Here is a 14285-nt window from a genome sequence, read left to right on the forward strand (position 1 = left end):
CTTTTCTCTCTCTTCCCATTCACTGAGCCGGGGAAGCCAAGCCCCCCGCAGGTCCCTCTTGGCTTCGTCTCGCCCCCTTCCTGCCTGAATGACATCTCCTCAACCATTCTTGATTCCCTATCCCCTTGTCCTCCCATGCCCTCTCCTCTGCAATGATGGATCGATGCAGCAATTTGCTAGAATTCTCTCCTCCTCTACCTGGATAGAGAACTGCCCACGATACACTCTGTGATGTCCAACATCAGGCGGGTCTCCCACACTGACTGTCAAGTTTATTGTCATTCCCCTCCTGCGCTATTTCAGAACCCAATCCCACACCCACATTTCCTTTGCTCTATAAATAAGCTTGCTTTGCATGTCTCAGAGATAATAAAGGTCATCAGGCCTGAACCCTCCTAATTTCCTGGCTTTCTTCACCTACAAGTTCACCCCATTTGTGCCCACCCTTTCCTCTTGGCCCTCTATTTTGGAGAAAGGGTGGGTCCCCTCCTGTCTAAGGTTAGTCCATCCAGATACGTGCTCCATCCTGTGCCCTCTTCCCTCCTCTGGGACTTCCCTGCATCAGTTATCCCCTTTCTGGCTGATATTTTTAAACTGTATCTGCACAAGTTCATTTTGCTCAGAGTGAAAACACAGACCCATCTCAGATCTCAAAATGAAACAAACAGAAGCTCGTTGGTGTCTCACCACCAGGAACCCCCCATCTGTCTTTCCTGAGACAGGCTTCTTGAAAGGGGAGTCCACACGCACCGCTCCGACCCCCTCCCCTCCAATTCTCCCAGCCCTCTGGCCAGAGAGCAAGCCCCCGGGATGCGGGTCCTTTCCTCTGCGCCTCAGCCGACACTCCTGAGAAACCCTTCCTTCCTCCGTGAACGTCTGCTCTCGTAGTTTCTGTAACTTCGCTCTCTCCTGAGAAAGGCGTTTTCACGTGGACACCCTGAATTGTCCCTCTAATGGGAAGTCAGAACCGTGTGCAAGCGTCTCTTGCCTCCAGGAACGAGTTTGTTCCAAGAAACAGGGATGTTGGTTCCAAGAGACTTGGCTTCCAATCCAGGGCTTGATTACGCCAGTCAGCTGGTCTACGCTGAGAGGCAGTAAGGGAACATATCACGTTATCATTCTTAATTCCACTCACAAGTATTTATCGAGTGCCCCCTCCAAAGATGGAACTAACCTGTTCCTTTCCCTTCTATACATGACTGTTTGGTTATTTGTATTCTTATTTTTATTTGTATTCCTATTTTACTCTAATTTTTTTAATAATAAGATATTAATTTCTACTGCCTCACGTTGTGAAATTTGGATGCTCTGTTAATTTTTTCAGGTTACAAAAAATGGATTTTAACAGTTATTACTAAAATATGCTAAAGATTATCCAAATACATATGTAGGGTAATTTAAAACGTTTTTCAAGAATATTTTGTTATTCCATTCTATTTATACAATGTGGTCATAAAATAGAAGGAATATAGGGCCCTTATCTGTGAAGAAGCCATGAAATAAACAGTGAGAAGAAGATTCATTTTAAAATGTAAGTGTTTCACCAGAAACTAACACAACACTATAAGTCAACTACACGTCAATTAAAAAATTAAAATAAAAATAAATAAAAAGTAAGGATTTGTTTTTAAATTTGAGGGCATGTCTCACACTTTCAATTTTAAAATATTAAAAGGCTAAAATTGAGTATCAAAAAAAAAACCCCACAAACAATCCAATCAAAAAATGGGCATAAAACCTAAATAGACATTTCTCTGAAGAAGTCATACAGATGGTCAGCAAGCCCATGAAAACATGCTCAACATCACTAATAATTGTAGAGAAATGCAAATCAAAACCACAATAAGGTGACACCTCACACCAGTCAGAATGGCCATCAGAAAGGTCTACAAATAATATATGATGGAGAGGGTGTGGAGAAAAAGGAACTTTCCTACACTGTTGTGGAAATGTAAATTGGTTCAACCACTGTGGAGGACAGTATGGAGGTTCCTTAAAAAAACTAAAAATAGAGCTACCATATAATCCAGCAATCCCATGCCTGGGCATATATCCAGAGAAAACTCTAATTAAAAAAGATACATGCACCTCCTAATGTTCATAGCAGCACTATTTACCACAGCCAAGACATGGAAGCAACCTAAGTGTCCATCAACAGATGACTGGATAAAGAAGATGTGATACATCTATACCATGGAATATTACTCAGCCATAAAAAAGGGATGAAATAATGCCATCTGCAGCAACATGGATGGACCTAGAGGTTATCATACTAAGTGAAGTAAGTCAGACAAAGACAAATATCACATGATATCACTTATGTGGAATCAAAAAAATGCTAAAAATGAGCTTATTTATAAAACAGAAATAGACTCACAGACATAAAAATTGAACTTATGGTTATCAAAGGGGAAAGGTGGGAGGGGACAAATTAGGAGTTTGGGATTAACATATACACAGTATCATATATTAAAAAGATAAACAGCAAGGTCCTACTGTATAGCACAGGGAACTATGTTCAGTATCGTGTAATAATCTATAATGGGAAAGAATTTGAAAAAGAATATATATATATATAATCTGAATCACTTTGCTGTACACCTGAAACTAACACAACATTGTAAATCAACCAAACTTCAATTTAAAAAATAAAAGGTTAAAACTATAAGGCTACTTTCAAATATCAACAGAGAAATATCTTAGAGGTATCTATAAGAGGAAATTATTATAATTAAAATTATTGAAATTATATGCCAGCTAAAAAAAAAGCAGGTTTCAAAAGGCCCCTTCCTCAACTCTCTTTGGAAAATCCAGCTACTAAGGACCACTATGCTAACGTTGCTGTTCCAATCCCAGGTAATCCAAAGGCAGCCCAGGACCAGACAGCGTGGGCAACGGTTTCTGGCCCTGACTGGCGACAGTAAATCCCTGTGTTACTATAAACAATGACTCGGTCTCTCCAGCCCTTGGTTTCTTTTCTGTAAGAGCGGGAAGAGGAAGCCTAAAATTTCCAGGGCCTGTTTCACCTCTACATCTTTCATTACATCAAGCAGATGATAAGACAAAGTTTAAAAGATTCACCTTAGGAACTGGATTGAATTCTTACCTTTGAAAGCGTACGGCCTGCTTTTGTACATTTCACTAAACTTATATACTACTCTTTGCCCACCAAGGGGCTCAGATCTAAACTTTATATTGTCTATATCTGCCAAGGTCTTTGCTGGTCTTATTTTATCAGTGTTTTCTATGAGGCACTTCGAATCACCTTAGAGTGAAAATTATAATAATAGATAGCGAAAAGAATCTACTACATGATTATAGTATTGATTTTTCTTAGGTTTTTGCAGTAAGCCAGGGTCCAAAAATATTCTCCAAAATTCTTTCTCATTAATAAAATGAACTCTGTCTTCAGAAGACATTTTCTAAATCATTTCTCTAAAGACCCTGAATGTCACTCTGCAGAAAAGTTTCCAATAAGCAAATGAACCATTTTCTACCGATGAATGTGGCTGCTCAGACGTGACCCCGTAACGGTCAAGTTTTCTATTTTTAAGGTATCAACAGTTCCCTGTAAAAGTGTTTAATGTCACCTCTAGGTAGTAAAATGGAGAGAGAACAAGAAGCATTTTTGCAAAGTGAGTTAGAAATGAGCATCTCTGAACAACATAACAAGCACTGCCGGGGGCCACTTACCTGAACAAACAGAGCGATGATGGCGATTCCATGGGTCTTCCCCACAGCCTCATCAATACTGCCGAACAGGGTGGCGTTCCAGTGGATCAGGTGGAGCTGGGTGAGCAAGGACAGACACATGAGCTTGTCACTTCATGTAAAGATGCATCAGCTTCCCTTTGACCTTGACCTTGACCTTGACCGTATCAACATGGTACCAGACGCAACAGGAGTATCACAAATAGACACAGAGGGACTGCTGGTTCAGCACTGGTTCTCTGCATGAATTCCTTCCTTCTCGTTTCTGAGCAGAAGCAGGGCTTAAGGGATCACGTCCTCTCAAGGCCTGCCTTAGCGTTCATCAGGAGCACATCACAGGGGGCTCATCAGGAGCACATCACAGGGGGCTCTCAGGTTTCACACTGTGTCAGTCGCCCTTCCTTAAACGCCACCCCCTCTGGCTCACTCACGCAGAGGCTAAGGACCCACGTACTCCAGGACCCTGTGGCCCAGTGCTTCCATCAAGGATAATACAAAGCCAGTCTCGAATTCTGTGAACGATTTCAACTCAGAACTATCCAGAGATAGCGTCCTAGAAAAAGTGCTGCACATTCTTACAGCAGGGTAATATAGTGGGTGCCGATGCAGCGCTCTTCCTGCCCTGGAGATAAAATGCTATCTGTGAAGGAATGACGAACAATGCTCTAGAGAACTCGCTCACGCCAGCCGCGTAAAACTCCGCAGCTTTCAAGTTTATCTGGAATATGCACTTGCTCCCACAGCGCTGATAAAACACTCGCAAGAAGCCAAATTCAATTGCCTGGTTAAAATCAGACGGCCACGGAGGGTCTCAGTGTAACGACAGCCAGGTAAACCTGCCTAGAACACTCATCTTCACCACTTCAGCTTTAATCAAGTCATCATGACACACCACCTTAAAACACAGCCTCACTTAAAAATTAGTTTTAATCCAAAAGGACATACTAAAATTCAATCACCCTGTCATTTTAGCATCCGTATTAAAATATTAAGGAAAATTGTCATGAGGATTGCCACATATTTGAAATTTCTCCTGCTGAATTTGTCCAACTGGAATTGAAGATTCTGAAGCTGGCCACTAGAGGGAGGTAATGAGAGCTCTGCCTATACCAGAAACCGTAACCAGGGGTAGGTCAGGCTGTGAAAACCCCATGTGGACTCTGACCGCCCAGTAAATGCAACTGTCAAGGCACTGCCTTTAAGGAAGCGATGTTCTGTTACCTCTCAATTAATAATGAAAGACAGATCCATTTAATCTTTCCTTTTCTGGCTGCAACAATCGCTGTGGAGTCCCAGTGGTACAGATAAGTGTACAATGGTACAGATAAGAATGGATGCCTTAATTAAATCAACAACAAAAGCCCAAGGTCGAAATCTATTTTTATTTGACAAATTACAAAGTTCAAATCAACACTTTGCTTGCTTCTCATAGTGACAGTATGGAGTTTTGTTCTTTTTCTTTCTTTCTTTCTTTTTTTCTTTTTCTGTGAAACAAGCCAAAAAAGCATATTTGGGGCTTTTGGTGGGTTTTTTTGGCCCCTCCTTGTAATTCAGCAACATCCCTGATCACACCTGCTCTTCAGAAGTTACTTCACATGTTTTTGTGTTTAAAAAATTGAGGGTCCCGGAGCTTCCCAGCTGGTGAACACGTGGAGATTTGGGGAGAGCGGTGCACTCGGAGAGGGCCTGGGAGCCTCACAACTTTTCCCCATGCCTTGCCCTGGCTCTCCTCCATCTGGCTGCTCCTGAGATGTATTCTTTCACTATAAAGTGGTGATATAGGAAGTACAGTGTTTCTCTGAGCTCTGTGAGCTGCACTAGCCAGTTACTCTAACCCAAGGAGGGGGTCTTTGTAACCTTCCGTCTATGATGGGTCCCTCAGAAGCACAGGTGACAACCAGGACTTGTGACTGGCTTTGAAGTAGGGGGAGGAGGGCAGTCTTGTAGCACTGAGCCTTGAGCCCGTGGGGCCTGATGCCGCCTCTAGGTAGACTGTGAGAACTGAGTTGAACGGCAGGACACACAGCCGGTGTCGGAGAACTTCTCGGTGGTGTGGAACCCCCGCTACCCCACGTCGGAACTGGGCATGTAACCACAGAGCCATGCCATCTGTGGGAAAGTAAAAGTAAAGAGGAGTGTCTGTCCCTTTATCAGATCCATTCCTAACCGCCTGGAATGCACCACAAGAGGAGGTTGGAAGGATGGAGAAACCCTCATTCGTTTTGCATGAAGAGGTGGAAGTAAGTGGCTTTAAAGTCAAGTAATACAGTGAAATGTTTTTTGGCTAATTACAAAATCGAATAAAACCAAGGAAGATTGATAATAAAATACAGAACTACGTTTTTTTTTTTAATGAAGGGTCCCCACTCCTTAAGTGTGTGCTGCACATGGCGATTTAGTTTCCAAGGGTACAGCCTGAACGAGAACCTTGACAGTGGGGAAACATGGCCACAGGACCCAAGCCAGGTGATCAAGACCATGGGCATCAGACATGCTGACATCTGCCCCCTGGACACGATGTGATAAAAATGACGTTTGACCTGTGTGGTCTTCCTCCCAATATCCTGGGACCCCAGTAACCATGAGGGAAACGTCAGACAAATCCCAGTAGAGGGACATTCTACAGAGCACCTGGCCAGTCCTTCTCACAGCCGTCAAGCTCATCAAGAACAAAGAAAGCTGAGAAAATGTCACAGCCAAGAGGGAGACGTGAGCACTGAGGAACGTGGTGCCACAGGTCGGATCTCGGAACAGAAAAAGGACGTTAGGTAAAAACTAAGGAAACTGGACAAAATAAGGACTTAGTGTATCGATATTCGTCCACTAACTATAACTAATGTCAGATGTTAGTAACAGGGGAAACCGGGTGGGGTTAGTTGGGAATTTTCCATACTGTCTCCACAATTTTCCTGCAAATTTAAAACCATTCTAAAAAATACAATCAATTTTTTTTAAAAAGAAAAATTAAGGGAAATGCTGGCACTTCCATCAGTCCAAGCTAAAAAGGCTAACAGAAGCTCACTGTGACCTTTGTGTGACTAGAGCAATAACACAAAACAAAAACATCAAGGGAATCTCTACAACCTGTTGTTCATTCTGCCATCTGGGTCTTAAATAGGGACCTGAGACTTGACGGTCCAAGAGCAAAGGAGATTCCTCCCCCACAGCCCACAACGAACCCAAACTTTAAAAACTACACTGATCTAGTACTTAACTGAGAAACCGCCTTCTCTTGGACATGCCTCCTCTCTCATAAGACCAAACAAAACATCATCAGAGATCCCCTTTCCACACCCCTAGAGGATGGTTAATTCCAGTCCCAGGCAAGTTTCCAGCACATCCTGGAAACCAGCTGCAACCCAGCAGCAGTGACCAGGATGCTCGGTCCACAGCCATAAGTACACTCTGCATCTCTGCTGCCTCTCGCCTTTAACTCACTCTGTCCTCCCTGAGCCCTTCCTCACTCCAGCTGTGTTAGTTTGCTGCCGTGACAAAGTGCCACAGACTACGTGGCTTAAACCACAGAAATTCACTCTCTCAAAGATCTGGGGGCATCGATCCAAGACCAAAGTGTGATCAGGGATGATTTCTCCTGAGCTCTCTCTCGTTGGCTTGCAGACGGCTGCCTCTCCCTGGGGCTCACATCATCCTTCTGTGCGTGTTTGGGTCCAGGTGTCCTCTTCTTATAAGGACACCAGTCACACTGGATTAGGATCTGCCCTAATGGCCTCCTTTTAGCCTAATAATCTCCATAAAGATTCTGTCTCCAAACGCAGACCCATTCTGATGCACTGGGAGTTAAGATTCAGCGTGTGAACTGGTTGGGGGGGGGGGGGACACAGTGCAGCATCTAACACCGTCCACCTCACCCTTCCCTTTCTCCGCAGCTTAATGAGGGCTCTTCAGATCTGAACAGCTTGGCTTCTTCACATCCACTTCCGGTCTCCCACAGCCCCTTCTTTACTCCTGTCCTCTTATATTCTGCCTTACACTAGTGTCGGTTCTGTTTCATAAAGCAAAGCCATAGAGACAGGAAAATCATCAGTGCACGTGGAGAACTAAGAGTACTTTGGGGGTGACAAGAGGGGACATAAGACCGGCAGTGACAAGAGAGATGCAGCTGGAAAATTAGAGGGGTTCAGAGTGCACAGAGATTTAAATTTTAACCTATGTTTTGGGAAACACTAAAGCAATATCTTACTGTAGTGAATATTATTACTATTTATGCTGCTTAGAATGAATCAAACTCCCCTACACTGACGTCTTTCCTTCAAAAGTCCTTTCAGCAGAATGGGGATGAACGGAAGTATTTGGCACTGGAGGGTGGAAGACATGCGAGGAGGCTGCTACAACATTTCCAACAGAAAAATTATAAGGGTGTGGGATGGTTAATTTTGCACGTCATCATGGCTAGGCTACGGTGCCCAGTCATTTGGTCAAACATCAGTCTAGATGATGCTGCGAAGGTACTTTTTAGATGTGATAACATTTAAATCAGTAGACTGAGAAAAGCAGATTACCCTCCATAATGTGGGTGGGCCTCATCCAATCAGTTGAAGGAGAAGGCATTCTACTTCCAGAATACAATTCCACCTGTGTTTCCAGCCTTTGGCCAGCCCTGCAGATTTTGGATTTGTCAGTTCCCACAATCACATGAGCCAGTTGCTTAAAATAAACCTTAATTCTTCTCTCTCTCTCAGAATATGTAATTTTGCTTCTCCAGAGAACCCCTGGCTAATAGATTGTACAAACAGACAAACAAACAAAAAAGTGTGGCAAGAAAAAAAGGCACAGAGATGAATGGAGGTTTAAATCTGAACAAGATTCAAAGCACCAGAAATAAAGACAAGAGGCTCTAACAATTAAAGTGATGATGCTTAAAACTTATTCTTTTCAGACTAAACTCAGCTCCTCCGACGAAGGGGAAGAGGGGGACAAAGTGGTCCACAGATGCTCAGAAAGAACATCTTAGAGCTTCTGCTTATCTTTATTTTTATCCAATGTCCTTTTATTTCAATTTTCCTATGTTTCACAAAATAGATTATGTATGTATACATACACATATAAATAAAATACATATTAGTGCATGAATTAATTTATTAATAAATATGCACATTTTAAGGATATGTGCTCCAGCATATGTTTGGGGACAGATGAGTTGGAATGGGAAAGCGTGTGATACTAAGGATGTGGTTGAGAAAGCGATGAGGCACCCACGGAGCCCAAGGGAGGCACAGGAGAGGTCCAAGCAGATGGTTATCCACCGAGGGGACCAGGAGGGTTCTTTTCAAAGTCTAACTGGGCCGAGTGGGTCTACTACGGCAGGGGGCACTATGGAGAGGTGGGAACACTGCACCTTTGCCGCTCTAACGCTAACTTCTTAGAGGCACCAGATCTCACGCCAGTCCCGGGAATCACAAGCACAAGATGCTTGTTTCAACTCAGCTCGGGGAACGTCACACGCCACCACCCTCCTGGAGCATCAGGCTCCCTGGAAAGTCGGGAGAGCCACATCTGTGGCTCGGCTTCGTCACAGCCTTCTCCATCCTCCCGTCGGACCCTCATTCCTCCCGTATTCCTGTCACATCTTGCTGTCATGAGCTTTAGTGATAGTCACCCGCAGAGGCAGGAAAGCGGGGCGATGACTTTGAGAATGGAGAGCAGCTTCCCCACTTACGGTGAAGCCCAAAATTACCAACGCCGCTCCGTTTCTAAGGAGGATAAGGGCGGGACGGCAGGGTCACTACTCCTGCTGCCTAGACTCGGAGGGTCCCACTCTGCTTGGTCACTGCACTCCTCCCGTGACCGCAGGCAGGACCCAGCCTCACCAAGGACTCCTGGAACCTAGACCTTCCTTGTCTGTAAGCGCACAGGACAGTAGGTGACAAAGGGGCCGCCTCTTGCAGTTTGAACCCAAACTCCTACCAAGCCTGCCAGGAGCAGGAGCAGAAAAACAAGGCGACACGAATTCTTCCTCAGCGGAAACGTGGGAGTGGAAACCCTTCTCCACCCGCTTCGGTGACTCGCCTTCCAGAGACAAAAGACAAAAGGTCTGTCTTCCTCCCAACCTGGGAAGTCAGAGCAGAGGACCGTGGTTTTCCATCGCAGTTAAAGCCAAGTCTGTCCTCACTTACTGCTGCTCCTGGCCCGCGCCCCCCTCCCCCCCAACCGTGGCCTCTGTGTCTGTAGCCCGGTGTGTTAACCGTGGGCATGTTATAGGGAAATAAAAAAGCAAAGATCCATTATGACTCGGTCAGCATCACAACTATCACCCCTTCCTATTAAAAAAAAAAAATCTGACCCTAGGACAACAGCTGTAAAGCATCCTTTTGTAGTTTTAGAGAAAATACCTGAGCTTTTGCTAAAGGGCTCGCAAATTCAAATCTCCTGCCGCTGATTATGCTGCCCGGCCATTAGCACCTGAGAAACGTTCATCTTAATGTACTGAACTCAGAGCAATAGATAAATCTGTCCAAAGTTATGAAACTGTGACAAGCCGTAGCCTTATAATCGTTTATTTGTCACCGAGAAAAAATAAGTTTGAAGATTTCGTGGCAGCCCAACAGAACGCTATCTTCAAGACAAATGAGGTTTATTATTAACATAAATAACATGACAGCATGAAAGTACAAAAGAATGAATCATGAGGAATGGAAAAAGCAGTAAAAACTGAAAAGGCAATTATGACTCACACATTTCTCTCCCCAGCCCTGCACTCACACAGGTTCTGCGTGTCTCCTGTCTTCAGATGCTGAACGGACATTTCCTTTCAAATGGCTTCGTGTCCCCTCAAGCTGAATATTTCGAGAACCGACATCCATTCCCTTCAAAGCCACCAGCTCACTGTTTTCTCGACGGAGCCCCCATCCTTCCAGGCTTGAGACCTTGGACCCCCCACATCCCCTTTCTCTCCAATGCACCAAGGCTTTCCTGACCCTGAGTCATTTGTCTTTCAAGCTTAGCCAACCTCTCTACCGTAGCTCTCACCACATTTCTCTCAAACTCTCTCCTTTCCTTTATTTCTTACCCATACCAGGCTTCAATGTCTCTAACCCATCCTTCCCCAGCCCAACCAGCCCGAAAATACTCAAATCAGTGTGGTTCCTGACCCCTCACCACGCCCTCCCCATTCCACATCTGTTCCACTCACCTGGAATGCTGTTCCCCACAGTCCTACCACTCATTCAAATTCTACCCACACTCCTAGCCTTGACAGACATTTGACGGATAGATTGGAGGTGGAGATGATGGAGAGGGAGACAGAGATAACCTGAACCAACAGATATGAAGGGAAAGGGACACCTGGGGTTTCCACTCTAAATCACTAACAAAAGCAGGATGAGTCCAGTTTTGGGTAAGAGTTGAAAGTTTCACTGTTACAGTCACACTGGTTTCCATCAGTACGAGATGCAGAACGCGGACTGCCTTGAGAAGCAGGGGCCAGAGGTACAGATCACAGACACCCCGAGATACCCAGCGAGCTGGCCTTACAAGGTCAGTTCACCCAGGATCAAGTCACAAGAGGGATGGACAGAAGGGCAAGGACTGAGCTCTGGGAAAGGGTGAGATGGAGAAAAGGGGAATACCAAAGACGCAGGAGGAAATTCCAAGGTCCTGTTAGGACAGAAGAGAAAACACTTTCTAGAGGAACGTGGGGCCAGCAGGGTCAAGGCTCTAAGACCAACGAAGCTGCAATAGCTGGGAAGAAACGAGAGACAACGAGGACAGAACGAGACTGGGACCGACTTCTCTGTGATTACTGAGAGGAGCGGAGGCAGGAGGTAAAGGCACTGGGATGAAGGACCAGGGTAGGGCGTGGGCCGTGAGGATCAGAAGACAGACTTCAAAAGGCAGCTGAAGTGAGGGCTAGGAGATTTTTTTAAATAAGAAGAATCAGGATGCCTGAGTCCAAACGAAACTCACCTTTCACCTGCAGTTTTCTTTTAATCTGTTCTTTTACTGGGCAAAAGTAAAAGCAGAAAGAGCCATAGGCTGCTATTAACTTTGAAAAATCAGAAGTCCTCAATGCACCTAGGAAATCGGGTGTAACCGAACCTGAAAACCATTCTTCTGCAAACTGTATTTATGAAGAACCTTCCTCTGAGCTAAGCCACGACACAGCACAGTGACAGAGGAAAAGGAGTCACCAAGAGCAGGTCCCGGTTTCTGGGTCCTGATTTTGCTTCATTGCTTTTGTCGGTCCCAAAGAAATCCAAGCATGGAGAGTTGTAGCGGCTCTCCCACTAGATTCCGAGTTTCAGAAGCTGAGTTTCTCACCTCCCCTGTGCTCTAGCACAGCCCAAACGTCCATTCTCAGCACACTCGGAAAAAGGTACCAAACTGGAAAAGGAAAACAATTAGGAGTTTGGGACTAGTGTAGACACACTACTATATATAAAATAGATAAACAACAAGGACCTACTGTATAGCTTGGGGAACTATATTCAGTATCTTGTAATAACCTATACTGGAAAAGAATCTGAAAAGAACATACATGTATGTATCTATATGTAGATGTGTAACTGAATCACTTAACTGTACACCTGAAACTAACACATTATAAATCACCAAACTTCAATAAAAAATGAGTAGATTTTTTAACAAAAGAAAACAAAAAAAGGTTGACGTCTCAATTTCATTTACGATACTGAGGGCTGAAAGAAAGACGATATTAAGTACTGGAATTTTAAAAAACGAAACGGAGACTGGAAGGGAAATGTCTGAGTAACAAAATGGGAGCGTGAGCAACTGGAACACGGCACAGAAAGCACCTCTCTCTTTAGAGCCACTCCTAACCCCACGGAGCAGCCACCCATCTGCAGACAGACTGAGACCTAGTGCCCAGCATTTTCAGGCGCTGCTGCACTTTACGATGTCACCGTCAACGTATTATGCAGCTATTACTCGGAGAAGGACGCTCAAGGTGTGGACAGATGTAACAGTGGCAAACCGCTGTAAAGTAGGGAATTGAAAAGAAATTATTTGAAATTCTGTCACCGACTTGTCATGTTTGCCTAAACTTAATTATGTACTTTCTTATATCAGAAAAAGAGAAATAGGAGGCTGCACTGGGGCATTTCAGAGCAACTTCATCTATGAACACATTAACATCAAAAGGTGTTTGTCGTGTTCTTAAGGCTCTGAATCCTCAATTTAAAAAGGCACTAGTTCTGTGTAATTTATGAAAAGGCTTTTTTTCCAAAGCAGAACAATTTCCTCTTTGAATGCTAATTTCCTTTTGTTTACTTTGATTTTACTGCCCTCTTAGGGACAAGGTATCGTAATACTGTTAAGGCTTTTTTTCCCAAAAAACAAAGCTTCCTTTAGGAAATCCACGATGGAAAGTTAGAAAGGCCTTGCTGGGGCAGTCATGGGCATCAAAGGAAAAGAAAAATACATCATGTTGAAATATATTATATTTAATGCAAGATCAGGAGCAACTGAAACCAGTTCATTGACATTGGTTTCTGGGTTTTCCAAGAAACATCCTCTGTCTAATTTTCTGAAAAAGGAAATCTGAATTGTGGGATACAGTTGCAATTAAAGTGGCTGTAACTTACATTCTCTAAATTTCATGTTTTATAAAATAACGAAAGTAAAGAAGTTGTCAAAGGGTCTTGATGTTACAGAAGGTAAGTCATCTATTGGTTACGTCTGCGCACTCCGCACAGCGAACCAGTGAGCAATGGCGGGATCCAACTCCCTCCGCCCCCAAAACACACCTGACAAAAGAGCTCTAAACTAACGGCGGCATTCAGTGTCACATCTACTGGGTTTCAGCGTACACGGCTTTCAACGCTGGAAACACAAAGACCTCAAAGGGTTTTACAAAAGAATCCAGGCTGTGAATAAGTAAAAAGGTGAGCTGATAGGTCAGCGGAAGGAAAGGACGAGCGACAAGGGTCTGCGGGCTCTGTGAGTGGCAGACGCCACGCTGGGGAAGTGCACCTGCTTAATGAGCACTGGCGTGACTCGCTCAGCCGGCCGCGGCTCCTTACAGACCTGCCCTCACCCGGCCCTCGCTATCACCTTTACGACGGCAGATGCCTTGACTGCTGCTCACATCCCATCTTAATAAGAAGGGAAAGGAGGCACAGAGAGTGAAGTGGCCGGTCCAGGGCCACACACAGCGGACACGTGACAGAGCCAGGACCTGGCCCAGGAGGTTTGGCTCCAGCACCTCTATGCGAGCTCTCTCCAAAGAGGGAGGGGAGGCAGACGACTGATGGGGGTAGAACTCACAGAACGCGTGGAGGAAGGACCCGCGGTGTTCTCTAAAGAGATGGGAAAAGCCAGGGAAAAGGAATGGGGAGTGTGCAGCCCAAGAAATGGCAAGACTCCGGCCAGGCCGCGCGCGCCGTCGACGCACACGGCACCAAGGGCACACCTGGTGTGAATGACCCGTCGTCTCACTACGAGCTCCTGGCAGAATTACCTGAGTCCTCGGCGTCTCAGCTGCACCACGAAGGTCAGACACCCAACGCGTCAGGCAATGACAAGGGCAAGAGACCTTATCTGCAGAGCTCCTGGCAAATATCAAGGAAGTGCTGGCGAGAGCCAGGCAGAGCCGAGAC

At 44.9% G+C, this 14285-nt stretch overlaps 1 protein-coding gene across 4 annotated transcripts in view; it reads right to left on the bottom strand.

Moving 5' to 3' along the window:
* The window catches only part of CA8 (carbonic anhydrase 8), a 79538-nt gene that overhangs the window by 36111 nt on the left and 29142 nt on the right, over positions 1–14285 (bottom strand). For all 4 annotated transcript variants that reach the window (XM_074355110.1, XM_074355107.1, XM_074355109.1 and 1 more), the window contains exon 4: positions 3694–3789. In XM_074355110.1, coding sequence (XP_074211211.1) covers positions 3694–3789 — 96 coding nt within the window. The remainder of the gene's footprint in view (positions 1–3693; positions 3790–14285) is intronic.

Source organism: Camelus bactrianus, chromosome 29 (assembly GCF_048773025.1).
Source record: "Camelus bactrianus isolate YW-2024 breed Bactrian camel chromosome 29, ASM4877302v1, whole genome shotgun sequence".
Taxonomy (NCBI): Eukaryota; Metazoa; Chordata; class Mammalia; order Artiodactyla; family Camelidae; genus Camelus; species Camelus bactrianus.